Genomic DNA, 19,271 nt, shown 5'->3' on the forward strand with positions numbered 1-19,271 from the left:
AAAAGCACAGATTTCTACCACCATCCCAATTATTCGTCCATCTTTGCAACTTTCTCAGCAACACTGCAACCATATCTCGCAATATTAACCTTTAACATTCCACCCACAATCCCAAAACCCAAATCTTAAGGTTGAAGAAGATGAGTAAATAGTATAAGTTTTATATATATGTAAGAACAAATTTGTTTTAAAAATGTTACATGAGTTTGGATTATAATATTTCTTGTTGACAATTTTTAATTCAAGCTTTCAAAATAGTGCCTGTGTGATACATGGATTCACAAGTCATTCTTTATAAACTGCCCATTAATCATTTGATTTGACTATCCAGGTTAGAACATCATGTTAAATTAAATGAACAATATACTATTTTGGGTCTTGTGGAATTACTGAATTAAGAATGTCCATTTGAATTATCCAACTAGGGCTGGATTCGAGCCGAGCCAGCTCGGGCTCGAGCTCGGCTTCGGTTCGAAACGATCTGCCCGGCTCGATCGAGCTCGAAGCTGGCTTTGGCTCAGTATATTTTTTTAAAATTTTTTATACAAAACGACGTCGTTTTGATCCTCATATATACACAAATGCCGTTTTGATATGAAAAACGAGCCGATTACCGAACACAAAATGAGCCGAACTCGAGCCGAGCCGAAACCGGCTCCAGTCGAGCTCGAGCCGAACTCGAGCCGGCCATTAAAAAACCGAGCCGAGCCCGAGCTGGCTGCGAGCCGAGCTCGGCTCGGCTCGAATCCAGCCCTATATCCAACTAACCCTTTTATGAAATAATTTTCATTTTGAAATGGTCGTTTATTTTATTTTATTTTGTAATTTTTGACTAGGGATGCCACCAACTCCCATGACTTAAACCCCAACAAACCCATTAAACTACTAATAAGTTTCTTCCCTTGAGCTGATAGATCTAACCTCCCCAAACCCTATTTACCTCAAAATTAACTTGCTAAATTTGCTTACTAATGAAAAGAGAAATCTTGAATCAGAACAATGTGTACAACACTTGTATTCTTCTTTATCTGAATTTCATTCATAAACTATTCTTTTCTAGTGTAGCCTAACGAGTTTCACAATTCAAATACTTCATTTAACACCAAAGATTAGGGGGGAAAAAAAGACAAATAACGCTGCTGCTGATGAAAAATCTATTGCACAAATCCTGGAAAGGCCAAATAACACACGAGGACAGAAATTATACAGACCTCCCCAGATGCTCCCAAATCTATTAAAGCCACCAAGGGAGATTCAGATAAAAAGTAGCGCAATTTCAACACACAACTATACCCGCTATACAACCCCCCACCACAAAATCTTATGTACTAAGCTACAATTAAAATTTAAACTTCAATTCTAACGTTCTACTCACCACAGAGATGGATGTCAGAAACAAGCCCGACCTATATCTCCAGTCTCCGCCATGTAAGTTATGGGCTTCCCCCACACCTCTGAAAGAATCACACGTGAATGTACTCAGTAATTGTCTTTTGCCGTGATAGACGGCAGACTCTGTTCAGGTTTCTCAGCTATTTTCACAACATGCCACTGGTTAATGGATTCTGTCTGACGCCCTAGCTGTAAATCATCCAACTTAATTATAGATTTTTACCGGCTTCTCGAACGTGTGACGGTTCTGCAAAATTTAAGTTAGGTCAACACACAGAATCCATATATTACAGGATATCACACGCAATTCAATTTCTTTTTGTTTTCCTCAGCAGAATTTTGAACAAACCCCACAAAAATAAAAAATCATAGACCTTCAATTCTACAATTACTGTAAACTAATTCGACCACCATATAGTTAAGGAACCTTGCATGTTTGCTATTGATCATTAAGTCATTTGTACCTGATTGGCTGCATATGACCTCTTAGGGGCATTGTCCGTGTGTTCTAACCCAAGATACTGCTCCCAAGCACCATAAACATCCCTTCGCTAAAATCATGATAGTTAAAACACAATAGTTCAGACGCTAGACAACAGAACATACTGAGAAGAAAATGGAGAATCTAAGGGAGAGAACAAACCTGAAAACGACTAGATACAATGTCTGACTCCTGAAGATACTCAGGTCGACCCAGTGACAAAAATGCAAACTTCCACTGAGAGCAAATTAGCGAGGGAAAGAAAAACAAAGAGTTAATATACTTAAACAGTCCATTACACTATGGCAAAGAGACATTTGTAATAGAAGAGCCAAGCTACTGACACAGAGAAAACAAATTCCAGTGACGTTGAGAATACAAGTACACAACATGCAGAATTCAGTTCCTCATAATTCCTCTGCTAAGTATGAAACCAGGGTAAGACACACAGAGAAAAAATACCTTTGCAAATTCTTCATCTGGAACCTGCAACTTTTTCTGAAGCCGCACTTTAACATCCGCTAATGTTTCACCCTCATGAATAACAAGGAAAAATGGTTCCCCAAAATTTTGAACCTGCTGTTAAAGGAATAAAAGCACGAAAAAACGAGAGAGAAAGATCAAATATTTGCACCACAGCTCACCAAGTGATCAATACTAATCATCATAACAAAAAATTATTTACAAATTAATGAAATTGCAGTCAAAACAAACAAAAATATCAATGAACTTACCACTTGGTTTTGAGCTGTGTCTTTTGTAAAATGATAAACATGAATTAGACGATCATGAGGTCCAATGTTTTTCTCCTCTTCTGGAATCTGAGGGGGAAAAAACACTTAAAAACTTATAGAAAGCAGGCAACAGTGTAGGATTTAAGTCCATTGTTTAGAAATTCATTTCCACACAGATAATATCAAGATCTCCATATTCATACAGACGGGCATGCAAATTTTTAGACTCATTTTCAGCATATATATTTTCCATAATTGAAATTCATGGACAAATTTCAATGTGTTGAACAGTTTAAAAACAAGAAAAACAGATTCTTGAGCTTCTGCACAGATTGAACACATAGCAGATAGCATCAATCTCCGGCACATTAAACAAGCAGTGAAACAAGAACCCAGGTAGTTCCCAATTAAGCACCAAGCGAACAATAAAGCCCAGATTGAAATTAAGAATCAATTAAGTAGCAGATAAAGCAATCACTGAGCTTACAGAGAGTTGAACCTTAATAGAGACTCACCTCCTCAGCACGCAATGTCCAATACTGATCATTAATATTCTCAATCTTCTCATTGAGAGGGAAAATCTGCAAAACATAATGCAGAGTTACTTTCTCTTCGCACCCTTATTTTTTGGCACTGAATTGCAGAATTACAAGACAACAAAAGCACATATTGCAAAACAGCAGTTAAAGGAATGCTCTTGATACTTTTCTTTTTCCATACAAAACAAGAAATTTATTAAGATAAACTACAAAAGGGAGCACTAGCAGTACACAAAAATGAAGTCAACAAAATTGAACCTAACCAGCCCTTGCAATTAATATACCTTTGAAATTTTATTTGATACTGGCTTAACAGTTTAAATTTTGCTTAAAAATTTTTTCAAAGAAATATCATGGGAAAAGTAATATCAGATAGTTTGGAAAACAACAGTAAATAAGAAATAGGGTTCCTTTGTATTATTATTTTGCTAACAAACAACAAAATAAAGTTATGTACAACTCTTTAACAAAATCTACAACACGAGGAGACTTCAAACTAGGCAACAATGAATCATAATGTTGTATTTTACTTTATTTTAAATTAAATCAAGTGATAAAGCCATACAGACTCATACACATATCAGTAAGAAATTTTTCTGTTTTTTGGATTACTATTACAAAAGGAAGGAAAGTATAGTGAGAAGAAACAATGGCCCAATACTAGATTTACCAAAAAAAAAAAACTTTACAAAGGCTATAAACTTAATAGACAATGCAGCTCCCAGTTTTACAAATGAAAAAGTAAAGAATCTTGGAACTTCTGGTAATATAGACCTATAAATATGACAACTGAGAACTCTACCCCACAAATGGCAAAGACATGGCATCCGAATGGTGATAAAGTGACAAAGAAAAATATTTTTTCAAAAATTCTTACAAGATGAGAATATGGTCAAATTTACGATTATAGATAGACATTTTGTATATTCAAACACACACACACATATACATAGATTTTATATATATATATATGAGAAAGAGAAAGAGTCATTCTCTAGTCAGAGCATCCCAATATTAATTTCATCAAGACCATGTTCATACACCTTTGGATTTATGTCTTAAGACAAAAATGAAGTTTAACAATTTAGATCCTACTGGATATATTCATGGTCTTGAACAAATTAATCGAGGCAATCAGGATCATTAATCAGCTCAACCAGTTTACCTCCTATCTGATAGTATAGGCTATAGCCACTCAAATTTACATGGAGAAGTAGGACATACATCATTTACAATACATTTATCCAATACCTTGTAAATCTTGTGATAGAAAACTTCAAGCAATCTAAGTTCAGCATCAGGATGAGACAATTCAACCTGTTTCAAAAAAAATGTTAATTTATTTTCTAAAACAATAAAAACTGAAACAAAGGATCTAAACATGAAGTGTAGACTAAATGATCAACTTCCAAATACAAATCTAACAAGAAATATTTGTAAAATTGATAAACTAAAGTTGCAACATTAACCTTCGTCTTCAGATCATTGATTACATCACCGACAGTGCTCTGTTTTGGCAATCTAATTGTATGAATCATAACCTGAGAACATGAGCAAGATTCTGTGAGAGGCACAAAACTTACTAGTGTACTGTAAAATGAATAACAATGAGAAAACTTAGTCTCATAATCCACACTCACTTCATCCTTTGTAGCATGATGAAAAGCAACCTTCAATGTCTTCAGGCCTTGGAGTTCCGGCAGAGGAATATCCAGTACTTCATAATATAGAATATCTGTAGTCTGTCCGTTTGAGATGAAAATAAAAAATAAACTTTTCAGCCACTGGATTACATTAAAAACTTACGTAGAGGCACAGAAACCAATATCAAATAGGTACACCAAAATGATACTAACCTGATTATAGTGGACCAGCATGTCAGACAAGCGATCCACTCCACGATACTTGATAGGCTGAGGCTTAGGCTGCTGTGAGTAACAGTTATGAGATGTAAGCCTAATCTTGGATGGATCATCCAAGCCAAGACGGCAAGCTACTCTCTCCACAACATCATCATAATTGTGACCCTTTGATCTAGACATTATTAGTAATAAATCAGAAAATATTCCTAATATAATCCCATGGAGCTGACAGTTCCAGAAACAAATAAACTATAGAATGACTTGTAAACTTACAACTCAAGGAAGAACTCATCCTCCTTTGACTTCTCCAAAGATCGAAAGCGAACAACCTATATATCATCAAATAATATATGCAAGTCATCCAGTGGGAAGGGAACAAATTACTAGAGAATATGTCCTAAGCAACAAAAACAGCTTCAAGAGACAATACAAAGAATGTAACTCTGTCCACATATAAACAATTACAGGTCCTAAAAGACTCAGAAGAAAAAAAAAAAAGAAGAATTAAGATTTCGAAGTCACCAAGATTCCAAACATATGGCAAAATAGAGTAGAAAACTACAAGTAACCTACCACAACTAATTTCCAAATTTCCCAATGTGTACAAAACAAACAAAAATTTCACTTAAACACCAGCACATTAAAATCAATCACATAATACCTATAAAAATTTCACACTCTAACATCAAACAAAGTGCAAAGCAGAACACTGACAGTTGATAAAAAATCTCATCAACTAACATGTGATGTGCTAAAAAGTACCAAGCCTGCACCAACTCGAAATGTCCACCATAACAGAATAATTCATTTTTATTTCTCAGCAATCATAGGAAACAGAGAAGTAATCTTTACCACATGACAGCAAAATACCTCATCCAAAGTACCAAGTCATTTCATGTTTAAAGCATAAAAGAAAGATGAACTAGTCCAAATAATTAGAAACTAACAATTCTCTTGTTAGAAAGATATTAAAACCAATTCAACTTTTCAACAACTCTGCTATGACACGTTACTAACCCTTTTCGCAGCAAAAATTCATCTTTCAGTAGATAAAGGTGGTTTATCCATATATATAAGGAAAAAAAGGTCATGACAGCATGTAACAGCAAGTTCTAAACACAGAAAGTATCTCCAAACAACCAACACAACTACCTTGTGGTTACACAAAAATAGCATACAAAAGTCCAAAAACAAGTTTAGAACTCAACAAGTAGAAAGCCTTTGCTCTTGGCAATAATTTTCAAATACTTTTTTCCTTCAAGATAGCAAGATGAGATTGACGTATAGGAGCAAACAAATCTTAAGTTACCATTTCTCTAACGTTTTCTCAAACCCATTAATCATATGCACTTAAACAAAACTCCCATCAAACTTGATTACATTCAAAGCAGAAAATTCTTGCAATTACAAGCTAAAAATTAACTTACAACATCAACACAGAAATTTTGACTTGGTTTTTTGGCAATAGTCTATCCCTTTATTTGTGTTCTACCAACAGAATTCGATAATACCAAGTCAAGCTACAATGAGATGAAAGAAACTAATATAAAATACTCAGTTTACATCCTTTAGCCTAAGAATTTGGAGAATCAAGCATTTCCATGCTCAAAGTATACCTGACGATTATGCACATAGTCCAAAAATGAAGGAACATCTGGATAGCGGCATTGTTCTCCACTTGCAGCCTGAGAAGGCTTCTGGAAGCAAATTATGTCCCCATCTTCAAGCTACAAAAGGATTAACTGGTTAAACAATGAAAAAACAAAGCAAGTTCCTAGAGAAGCAAATTTGCTTATTAGACATTCCATTTTCCTGACAGAAATAAGCCACAATTATTAAGAAGCAGTTGACTCCAGAAGGTATTCCCAACACTGGTTTTCCATACCTGACTTGCACGAAATGTGTATTTCTTGTCAATGGGTTCACACATAACATTTGGTTCAAACTTTATTTCCTGGCATCGAGACAGATGGGTGAGATAACTACAGAAACAAGATTTGGTTGAAAAGAAAGAACAATATAATAAATTTACAATTGTATAACCTCAAAAAGGTCAATATCTTCATCAGGTGCAAATCCAGCCATTTCATTCAGTTTCGTCAATATTTCAGCTGGCTTACCAGTACTCTTCACTAATAGCCTCCCAGCATACCTGATATTGCAGTAGAAAGCTTAAGTAACCATGAAAGATACAACCCACAAAAAGCAGGAAAAGAAAAAATGAAACAAGTACCGTAGCTCTTCTTTCACTGGGTCATAGAGTTTAAAGAATAGAAAAATATCCTCTTTAGTTTTGACAGGTAGAGGAATAGGCCGCAAATCCTGCTTAATTGTAGCATAAGTAATGAGACAATGATTACACATCACCAGTTCAGAATGAACAAATTAATATGAAATCAAAAAAAGAGTTCATTAAAAGTTCACTTCAGCAATCACAAGAAACACATATAAAAAAGGTAAATCAGATACATTACCTTCCCTAGTTCTACTTCGAGAAACAACTTTAGCTCTGCAGTACTCGCCTTATTGGAAACCTCTCTCAATTGACCAACCTATAATAAATTGAATGGTTAGTACAAAGATAAACATGCATGCTAGACTAAACACACCATGGTAGTAATCATCAGCTTGTGTATCCAGTAATGGATCACGGGTATTATATTCATCTTGCATATTTGTATCAAAAATTCATTCTGTATGACAACTCATACTGTGCTGTTGCAAATTAGTTTACCTACATCATACCAAGGAAATCCAACTTTTAATGGAGAATGTAGGCAGGAGATCCAGGAAACAAAACCATTACCCACTATGGGGTAACTCAACCGTAAGAATGAAAAAGTTAAAAAGTAGAAGTACACATGCCTAGGAATCCACATGAACCCCAAATGAAACCGTAGAATTTATAACTTACCCCTATCTACATTCTCTGTAAAACCACCACACATAAAGAAATTCATTTTCTTCACGACATGGATAAAAAGGTATCCAAACTAGGATTTACCTAAAACCCTTTAAATTTTATATTTTATAAAAAAAATCATTGATACAATAATTGGAGGAGATTGAGCAATTGTGTAGCTTGCCAATGGAGTCATTGACACAAATGATTATACTTTCCAAAATGAGAAACTCGAGACAAAGAACACACAGACATGGACACCATATACAACCATCAAGGTATTATTGAAATACATAAGCAATTATAAATAAGAATCACTATTTCCTAACCCTTTGCTCTAAGATGTGAACTATGCTAAAGATATTTATGATATATCAACTGTGCCAAGTGACTTGCCAAATATATAAATTCTTTGGTTCAGACACATAGGAAAAATGTGAAATTAAAAGTTACTTACTGATTGTGCTTCCTCCTGGGCAGTCAGTGGTCGATTTGGTCGATAAGTGTGGTTTTGGCGCTTTGCCCACAGCCAAAAACGTTGAAATTGCACTGGAATTCCAAACTCCTTGGCAACATCTTCCTAACAAAAATATCATAGATATGTGGATCAAGAAGAGCCAAGGAAATGCAACTTCCAAAATGAAGTTTAACATTGTTAATTTAGTGGTCAAGGAAGACAGCATTCCAAATATATTTTCCGATAGTAACAGATAATAATTGATGAGACATAAATGACAAGAAAAGCTAAGTCAATGGTCTACCCTTTGAGAATAATATGTACACCTCTACACCAGACATTCAAGAAATGAAAGAATCAAAAAAGTAGCTATACAAAAAGTCAGCCCCAACAAACAACAGTGCATGTTGATGAATTCTTAAATTAACACATGATTCCCACTGACTGTTGGTTTGATATCGGGACATCAACTTGATTTTGGATTTTCAAGAATAGGAAATAGTATAGAATCCAACTGCTATCAAAACCAAAATGACAAAATAAAATAAAGCAACTCCCCTTGCAAATGTTGACAACTTCAAATATCAAATTACATATTCAATCAAGAAATGCAAATCTTTTTTCCACTGAGAAACCAAAGTTCATGTGCACAATGGTAAATACACAAAAGAATATCCACTATAATAAAAGAACTTCTCCATAGAAAAATCATACTATTGTACTAAGTAAATTTTTTAAAAGCATTCTCGTACTAAGTTAACCAACGCAACAAAAACCAATTAAGCAAAAATCAATCATAAAAAAAAATCATTCATAGCAAATCTTTTTTAATTGATAAAACCAAGTTCACATGCATAATGGTAAATACACTAAGGAGGCGTTCAGTTTTAGTAATGTTTTATTACCAAAATAAAGAGATTATCTTAAAAATAGATTACTTAGAAAATTACTGGGTATAAATGATTATTATGTTTGATGAAATTTGGTAGATATAAATAATTATTGTGTTTGGTTAAAAGTAATAAAAAAATATCAGTAAATTATTTTACTTAAATACCCTTTAATATAATTATTTTTAAATATTTTTATATTATTTGTTATATTAATTAAAAATAAATTTATTTTTGTCTCAAAAAATTAATAAATAATAATATAATTATAATAAAATCAATATTACTTTGGTCATCTTTTAATACCTAAGGTAAAGGTGATAATCAGATTACCACCTATATTACATATCATGTCAGCATTAGTAATAGAAGATTACCGTAATATTTTATTACTGACAAACCAAACAAATTAATAAAAGATAGATTACCAAGGTAAACTTTAAATCCTGCAACCAAACAGCCTCTAAAGAATATCCACTAAAGTAAAAGAGCTTCTCCATAGAAAAATCATATTATTGTACTAAGCAAATTTTTTACAAGTATTATAATACTAAGTTAACAAGCGCAATAGAAATCAATCAAGCAAAAATCATTCATCCGATTAAGTGGACCAGCTCCCTCATGAGCAAACAAGGCTTCCAAAGTAACAACGAAAACCTAACAAAAAGTACCTTGAAAAGATTAAAGGGCATTTGTTTCTGAATACGGAAACTAGGAACTTTTTCATGATCTACAAGGTCAAAATATATATCCTTTCCAATCTGTTGAAGTAGATCCTCACTACGTGCAACCTATAGGCATATAGTAACCATATTAGGGTGTGCCAGTGTGCTGTTTCATAAAGATCTTCTGCATTTTACTAATGAAAGACAATATTTAGACAGTGAATGAGGAACCAAGAAGAGAAATTTTGGAAAATTATAACCTTTATAATAGTATACAAGTGTGCCTCGGCTTTTTCCTTTTTCTTTTGTTCCTTTTCCTCTTGTTCTTTCTTCAACCTTATCTGGAACATAATTAGAGAAGTTCAGAGATAAACTCAGTTAGGAAGAGAACAACCTCAATCCCTTACAATTAACAGATAACATGAAACACTTGCCCTGAGGTGCTCGGCAATGTCTTTCTCATCCACATTACAGATTATTTTGTCCTTGTCACTTTCACGTATATACACAAGCATATATGCATTTGAGTATTTTGTAAATTTAAATGGAGAATTGTTGAATCCAGGATTTGCATGTGGTAACTGCAGAATATTAGAAAGCAACATTAAAAAAGCTAACAAGCATGAAATTAACTCAAAAGAACTAACAAGTAAAGATCTGAACACCAGTACCTCCTCTTCACCACCATACTGCTCTTCCAATGCCCTTTTTATATCCTCTTTTGTCACCCGTTCATCGTCAAACTTTAACCTAAGTGAGAGGTAGAATGTAACAAAATTGACACAGCAGCAACATGTGATAACCACGAAATACACTAAGGGGGCGTTTGGTTGGTGGTTTTTAAGATTACCTTAGTAATCTATCTTTTATTCCCTTGTTTGGTTTGTCAGTAATAAAATATTACAGTAATTTTCTATTACCAATGCTGACGTGGCAGGTAATATAGGTGGTAATCTGATTACCACTTTCACCTTAGGTATTTAAAGATTACTGAGGTAATCTTGAGTTTATTATAATTATATTATTATTTATTAATTTTTTGAGATAAAAATAAATTTATTTTTAATTAATATGACAAATAATATAAAAAATATTTAAAAATAATTATATTTAAAGGCATTTAAGTAAAATAATTTACTAGTAATCTTTTATTACCTTTAACCAAACACAATAATTATTTATACCTATCAAATTTTATCAAACATAGTAATCATTTATACCCAGTAATCTTCTAAGTAATCTATCTTTAAGATAATCTTTCTATTTTGGTAATAAAACATTACCTAAACCAAACGCCCCCTAAGAGTTATTATCTTCAATTCAAAAACAAAAGGCATACATTCAAAGCACAAAAGAGTGTGAATGAAAATAATATCCCCAAGAATTAGAGATTAAACCATCATAAACAGCCAACAAAAAAAACCAATGTAGAGTAGAAGAGAAAAACAACAAAACACACAATCGGGGGGAAAAAAAAGAATGTCACAGTTACATACTTTCCTAATATTGGCAAAACATTTTGACAACATACCTCAAAAAACATGTCAGAATGCATGAAACACAAAAAAGACAGGATTCATAAACAGCAAAGATATACAGAACAAACCACTGATCTGAAAGGGTTGGCCTGATATAAGCATAGTAGTGCCCACCATGCACTCCACCGCTGTGAACCAAGACACTGCAAGCAAACAACAAAATTTTATTATAAATTTAAAACACAGAAAGGCAACAAAATGTCTAACCTCAATATTAAATTTTTGTATTGACACCAGAGAAAGAAACCCACAACAGAGGTCGTAAACACACCCACACGAAATAAAAAAGAGTGGAAGAAATGCAATCACCAGAAAACTGAAAATGCAAACCAGATACAGAAATCACATAGCAATTATTCAAGAATAATAGCAATGTCAATGATCAGAGCCTTATAGCAGTGTTATCAACAGCACAACTACTTGAAAACAATGTCATAATCAGGTACACCATTGGCATGTGCCAGCTAGAATTCCAATCTCTTTGGCCTTCTGCATTGTCAAAATATTTGGCATAAAAAGTTCCTAAGAAGGCTATCTTTTTTAATTATACCTCTTTTTTGTTTTAGACATCTAATATTTACACAAGTAAATTGCAGATGTGACATAGGAATACAAATACAGAGACACCTCTGCGTCAATCAAGTGACATATGGTTTCCTGACCAAGTAATTCAAGAAGATAACAGCACCTAGCAACAGTAAAACCAAAATGGCAGCTGGTGATAATACCAACCAGAAACATGCTACTTAATGTGAAAAAAATTGAGTTTCATTAATTATTCAAATTATTCATATAAAATTTAGTATGCATTTTGTTTACTTAAAAGTAGGATTACTGAAGAGATGATTCCTACGAAAAGCTTTAGACTTGAAATGAATATAAAACAAATAATACAATCATAAAAGTCTACTCTAGGAGAAGAATAAATGGTAAAAGTCAACTTGTTAAAGATATCATATAATTGAATATAACATAAACATACTTAAGACTATATTTTTGCTCTATCAGGATTGGGTTTGGTCATTTCAACTGAAAACCAACTGGCATCTAGTGCAGAGGCCAAAGCCTTTAATGGCATGCAACAACACTCCAGACAAGTTGTAAGAGCCATGCATGTGGATGGAGTGGTCTTGTTACTTTCTACCGGCAATCACTCCCTCAAGATGAAATCCCCATAGTTCTAAACCATAAGGGAGGCCAAAGCATTTTATGGCATTAAAGAACACACATAAATGTATGTACAAACATACACAAAAATTAGAGTATATAATTAGTGTAGAAATTGTAAATTTTAGCTTTATAGTGCGTGTAGGTATTTCCTCTTCTAAGTATCAAATCAGCTCCCTAGAATAGTATAACATGAACCTCTTATCCTTATAACAATTTTACAATGGCTTTAAACAAATAAGATAAGTAAAAACCAGTGGATAAAAAATAAGCGGCAGATAAACCATGACAACCTGTGAAGAGTGTACAGATTGCGAACACTTCGATCTGCATCAGGTGACAAATATTTTCCATTCTCTCTGTCAAGATCAAGTTGCAATGGAAACTCATATCGGTCATTTATCTGTTGTCCATCAATAATGCATGATCAGTCATACAGCTTCTATGGCTAAATAGTACGAATGTGAAATGAAACACCAAAACTGAATAAAAGGAATTTTAAAGGAACTGAAAGATTTCATGTGAAAAAAATCCTCTTGGGCAAGAAAAAATATCAAAAACGCCTAAACAAAATAGTATCCCCTTGAAATGAGATAGCCTTCAACATACCACAAAAAGCCATTTTATCATTCTACAAACAAAACACCTTAGCTATTTTATCATTCTACAAACAAAACGCCCTTAGGTTTTTATGGGAACCACATGGCTGCCAGTATTAGCATGCAGTTTCAAATGTGACTACAAACTGCAAAACCAGTTTTATAAATAAGCTTAACCTGCCAACACAGGCTGGGACTCAATGTAGAGCACGTAGCCAAAGTTCTGCAATTTGGTAGATATTCTGTTACAAATTTATTAGCCACAGCCAACCACTAGAATGAGTCTCTGTGAAGGAACTTGCAGGAGATTTTTACAAATAACAGAGAATAGAGAGAAAGTCAATTGTATATGACAGCTTATGCCAAAATAATGGTGAAGAAGTCCTTAGTTCTTAATTCCCCCACAAGCTTTGGATATTTCTATGAAAATAGAACAGCAAGAGGGAAGGGCTATCCAGCTGAGATCAATAAAAATAAGGGTAGTCTAAGCTTTCAGATTCCTTCAGCCACATATTGCAGCAACTGGGAGAAAGGCACCTGCTCTCTTTTTCTGATAAAGCCAATATAAATAGCTACCTTTCCTATAAAAAATTATAAGTCACCTCAACCATGAACTGACTCCAGTAATCAAGTTCGTATCAATAGAACATAGAATAAAAACATATGTAGACCCTAAAAATTAGTAAAAGTATAAAGCAGAACAGTGATAGTAGAACAGATGTAATTTAACTAGCAAGAGAATTATAACCAATAATATCATTCCATATAAAGCAAAAACTGCAAAAGATACATAAAGTAACCAACAAATATGTTAAAAAGGCAAAGAATTATCTACTCAATTACCAACCTTTACCATAGTATCCCGCATAAAATCATACTCAAACCGTTTTAACTGTAGTTGAAGGACAGGAGGAAAGTCAATAAACAAGACACCCTTCCTAGCATCCTGAAGAGACCAAAAAATATCCATTGATAAAAGTCTTCAGAAAGAAAACAGAAGCAGAAGCCCCAATTCATTGTCAGAGGAACAGTTATCAATCATAATTCAATATTTAGGAACGGCAAAAATCAAAGCTAAAACCAACATATTTAAAGAATGAGCAGAAACTCAGCAAAAGTGGTGTCAATTAATAATCTAACCACAGACAAATTTACAACCTGTCAGATCATTCAAGATTAATTAAAATTATACTGCTTAATAGTTTAAGTTTGAAACAAATTATATGGAAAACTAAAAGTTCCAAGGAAGTCATACCTGTAACCCATGTTGTTCAGCATGATATTTGTTGTCCCCTTCAAGTCGTTCCACTTCCACATATTTGTCAAAAGAAGCATAAACATCTCGACAACCTTTGACATCAAGCTGAAGATCTACAATTAAATATAATTAAATTCCATAAGGCCCAAAAAAAATCAGTGCCAATTTAGTAAACCACAGTTATTTGTACCATAAAATGACTCCTTTCTTGTTGATTTATATTCCACATTGATGCATTCAATGTAGTTCATGTGATGTCCTTCAAATAACTGTTGGATTGTTCCCTCCACAACAGTTCCCTAAGCCAGTAAGAGATTGACAAGTTACACATAATTAGAAGCCAACAGGAAAAAGTATAAATCCATAACCATAAAGCTAAGTACCTTCATTTTATCTTCAAGTTTCTCACAAAGAACCCTATTAAGTTCTTGAACATCATGTTGCATGAAAGAGTCATATGTGTCCCATCCAAAAGATTTGGTCAACTCTTTTGTTGCTACACTTGTATCACTGTACTGGAGCTTATAAAACAAACTCTGCAAAGCAAGAGGAATGCTTCCTGATGGCATATCATTTTCAGTTGTTGGCATATGATACACAGCCTGCAATAATAAACAAGATATTGCGCTTTCTTGATAACTATACCAATATGATTAGTTATGAAGAATAAATTCACAAACCTTTCTAAAGTAAGGAATATGATACAGTGTCTGAAGCAGAGAATTCATGTAGCAAGTAGCTCCTTGGTTCTTAAGTCCAACATAGCCAGTCTCCTTTTTGGAATCATGTGACCAATAATCAACAACTCTTCGAACCGCAACATCAGCTTCAACTACACATGTGTCATTCACAAGATAACCTCTACTAGGGTCATACAATTCACCAAGAAGCATAAATGAAGTAAAACCCCAGTCACTTTCCCGTGCATTAAACTGATGCTGCGTGTCTGCAACAGTAAGCATTGGAATCATCAGCAACTTATAAGTAATATCATACATAGTCATTGGCAATACACTTAGGGAGGGGGACTGGGCTAGTACCGAGCAACTATAGCTAAATGCAATTACACCATTAAAGAAAAAGAAAAGTTCATTTTTACAGGAAACAAAAACATGCGTTAATGTAATGAAAAAAACTAACAGAGGACAGTTATTCACTACAGAAAAGAACCCATCCACCTAAGGGTCAAATGGATTACAAAAACCATCATGAATCTGTGTAATCTATGCAGAAAGAAAAGAAAAAAAAATATTACTACAGCCTGAAAAGCCCCAAGAACAACCAGAGCCAAAGCACTGCTCCTAACCAATGTAGATTGATAAAGAAAAAACTGTATTAAAAGTCTTTATAATAAGAGCTTAAAGAGATCCTAATAACATTATTTGTAACATAAATCACTGACCTCTTCTCACCTACTGCCTTCAAAAATCCTTTTATTTCTTTTACAAAGAAAAGAAATAGAAACACATAATTTCTAAGAGTCTTGGACTTTTTCCTCTCCAAAAACAGAAAATTCTCCAACAGGAACTCTGAACAAGATGTATAAGTAGCCCACTAAAGATTGGTTGCTTTACAAACTTAGTATCAAAAAGAATTAATGGGCTATCTTGATTTTATTTCCAACACAGAAACTATGGACAAATGACCATTATATTTTAAGGCATTTATGCAACACCACCCTGACACACTCTTGGGGAAATTTTCCATCCCGACTTACCAAATTCCATTTTTCTGAACTTCGGGGAAGATGGATTATCTTGAAGCTAACGTTCAGCATTCATTTCAGGCCATATTATATAAGTGAACCATCTAGTTAAGTCTATTTCTTACTAGTTTAAGAATAAAGATTCAGCTTTCCTAATTAGTCTTTTCTTAAAGATGCAATAATGATATTCTATAATGGAAATTGGATTTCTCAACCTAAATGTTCTTCTTGTTTTCTCAACATTAAGAGCTAAAACACTACCGTTGAGACCTTCTCAATTTAAGCTATTTGGTAAATGATAAAATGTAATAAAAAACACTCTTGGGGCAATTTTCCATCCCAACTTACCAAATTCCATTTTTCTGAACTTCGGGGAAGATGGATTATCTTGAAGCTAACGTTCAGCATTCATTTCAGGCCATATTATATAAGTGAACCATCTTGAAGCTAACGTTCAGCATTCATTTTAGCTTTCCTAATTAGTCTTTTCTTAAAGATGCAATAATGATATTCTATAATGGAAATTGGATTTCTCAACCTAAATGTTCTTCTTGTTTTCTCAACATTAAGAGCTAAAACACTACCGTTGAGACCTTCTCAATTTAAGCTATTTGGTAAATGATAAAATGTAATAAAAAACATGTTGACCAACTAGAATAGGTTTGAATACTACAATTATTTAAATTAATTATAATAAGTTGACTTTGCATTTATGGTTATGTTTGAAAGTGGTGTGTCTAATGGTTAAATATTACTACCGGGGTCTTTCCCTATCATCTAAAGCTTTCATATCAAGCCTTCTTGATGTCTTGTCCTAGTTTCTCAACTTATTGCTTCTATTTTCTACCCTACATGTTTATGTTAGATAATGACCAATAATCCTTGTACAATAAGCAGATTACCTTCATTACAAATGAAATCCAGACAGATAAGTAATTACAACATAGTGAGAAAAAAAATTGGACAAACATTACTAGATTTGAAAAAACTAAATGCTTCATAAAGTGACAGATTAACAATAACAAGTTCTCTTCTCTAAAGAGATCTCTAAACTAGGAAAAGAAAAAATTATACTGACAACAGCCTACATCATCTATCCTAAAACAATCACCAAAGGCATTTTACCTGATGAAGGAGACAATGAGGTTTTTTTGTGATATACTAGTGATAGAGAAAGGAAGTACCTTTTCTAATTGAATATTTGCTATGAATCTGATTGACAACAGCTAAGCTGAACTGTGCATATCTACTCCACCCATATGGCAAAGTTGTTGCATCTGCTACATCTAGATACATTGACAAATGTTCCACGTTGTTCCCCTTTGGAAAAATTAAAATCCGCCTGAAATGCAATTAAACAGAAATCGTGGTCATCAACCAAAATAAGAATGCCAAGCTAAGTATATGATACCATATAAATTATATGTGAAATGCAGGAAGAGAGAGTTGCATACCATTTGTAACCTCCAACATAGAACACTTCAGAGTAAAGCCTCTTTGTATTAAGTCTCGAAAAATTCTCAATTGTCCAAGTGAACCTTGCAGATGGTGGATCATCAACTGCCTGGGCATCAACTGTGGTAGCCGTATCTGCTTGTGCTAGTAACATAATAAACCAAGGGGAAAAATTAACACACTAACTCTCCATTCAGTTAAAGATCAAATATTAAAAATAAAAGATCTTAAAAAAAGATAGATTTCAAGTTGCAGTTTTAAGTTATTTTTCAAAAATCCCTTAGAACGCAAATTCAAACAATAACACGGATCAGGAAAAAGGGAAAATTATCTAAAACCAAACTACACAGACCAATTTTCTCCCAAAAAAAAAAAGTAGATAAAAAACCAAAAATAGCACATAAGTTCCACAAGCCGATTTCCTTTGACACAAAGCACAAAACTATTTAACCTACAATTCCAATCCGATTTCAACTCTCCACTGAATTTTCTCGGGAAACAAACAGAAGAAAATAAGAGCAATTAGAATTTAAGTAATAAACCTTCCATTGGCTGAGGACCATTGGCGAAGTCAGTGTGTGGAACCAACATCTCATCGTCCTCCTGGCGCTAAACAAAACACAAACCAAAAATAAACAAAAATCAATGCAAAATAAAAGCTCGGATCTACTAATACAAAACCTAGAAGAAAAACAAGCAGAGTTCAAATTAAGACGATGTTGGACATCGATAGCGTTACTGCAACGAAAAACGGCGTCAGTTTATGGAACTCGTAAAATCGAATAGGAAGTAACAAATTAACGACGAGATGAATCATGATTGATTAATCGATGGATGAATAAGAGAGAAAGAGGGGAGAATCGATAATTACATCCAAAGGTGGAGGAGTCATCAGAGTCATGGCTGTACGTACGATCGACTAAATTAGAAAGAAAGAAATGGAGAAGTCTGAAAGTAAGAAAATTTTAAGAGAGAGGAAGAGATGATTGGATGTGGAAGAAAAGGAGTTCGGGGATTTAGTGCGAGAGAGGGACAATTTCGGAATTCCAATTTGTTGGAGAGTGTTTTTCACATGATTATATGAGTAAATTAAAAACATTTCAGTGTTAATTTTCTTAGCCAATGGACTTATTCCCACCCACAGTATAATGTATTCCCCACCATTTTTAACTCTGAAAATTTCGTTTGTTTTAAGTGTGTGATCATTATTTTATATATTATATTAAAAATAAATTTAAATTTTATTTTTTTCTTAAATTTTAAAAACTAACTATTTACTCTCTAAGTTAAGTTTTAAAAAATGAAATTAAATTTTTTAGGATTTAGTTTTTAAACTCTAACACCATTACTAATGGTCTCTCCCTCTCGATATTTGTTCTCTCTCCAACAATTTTTCTCCTTTCACCTAGACCTCTGATTAGTACGATTGAAATTGAAAGATGAAACTCTTCATTTTTTTAGATGGAGAAGGTGAGAAAGACCCTAATTTTCTTTAGAGAAGATAATCGTCTTCTCAGACGAAGACGAGATCTTCACCTTTGCCTTCTCGACTTCAATCATGTTATCCAGAGGTTCAAGTGAAAGGAGAGAGATCACTAAAGAGAGATATTGCCAATGATGACGTCAA

General features: G+C 33.6%; 1 protein-coding gene across 3 annotated transcripts; it reads right to left on the reverse strand.

Annotated features, from left to right (window-relative positions):
- Positions 1–1,137: 1,137 nt before the first annotated feature.
- LOC123193426 (ubiquitin C-terminal hydrolase 12-like) lies at positions 1,138–18,676 on the reverse strand. Of its 3 annotated transcripts, XM_044606421.1 has the most exons (32): positions 18,516–18,676; positions 18,187–18,253; positions 17,644–17,788; positions 17,374–17,531; positions 15,165–15,430; positions 14,868–15,086; positions 14,675–14,783; positions 14,482–14,597; positions 14,074–14,172; positions 12,921–13,030; positions 11,529–11,603; positions 10,594–10,672; positions 10,357–10,503; positions 10,183–10,263; positions 9,929–10,048; positions 8,368–8,490; positions 7,483–7,560; positions 7,242–7,330; positions 7,052–7,160; positions 6,894–6,962; positions 6,625–6,735; positions 5,282–5,337; positions 5,003–5,180; positions 4,787–4,888; positions 4,616–4,687; positions 4,398–4,463; positions 3,123–3,188; positions 2,608–2,694; positions 2,336–2,452; positions 2,036–2,110; positions 1,857–1,943; positions 1,138–1,639 (listed from the first exon to the last, which is right to left on the reverse strand). In XM_044606421.1, exons 1-32 carry the CDS (start codon positions 18,543–18,545, stop codon positions 1,598–1,600), a joined length of 3,348 nt encoding a protein of 1,115 aa, XP_044462356.1. In that variant the 5' UTR covers positions 18,546–18,676; the 3' UTR covers positions 1,138–1,597. The 3 variants fall into 3 exon arrangements, with proteins under 3 accessions (XP_044462356.1, XP_044462355.1, XP_044462354.1); XM_044606420.1 differs by having other exon boundaries at positions 10,357–10,672; positions 17,644–17,779; XM_044606419.1 differs by having other exon boundaries at positions 10,357–10,672.
- Between the last annotated feature and the right edge of the window lie 595 nt (positions 18,677–19,271).

The sequence above is a fragment of the Mangifera indica genome, chromosome 12 (assembly GCF_011075055.1).
Source record: "Mangifera indica cultivar Alphonso chromosome 12, CATAS_Mindica_2.1, whole genome shotgun sequence".
In the NCBI taxonomy this organism is placed as follows: domain Eukaryota; kingdom Viridiplantae; phylum Streptophyta; class Magnoliopsida; order Sapindales; family Anacardiaceae; genus Mangifera; species Mangifera indica.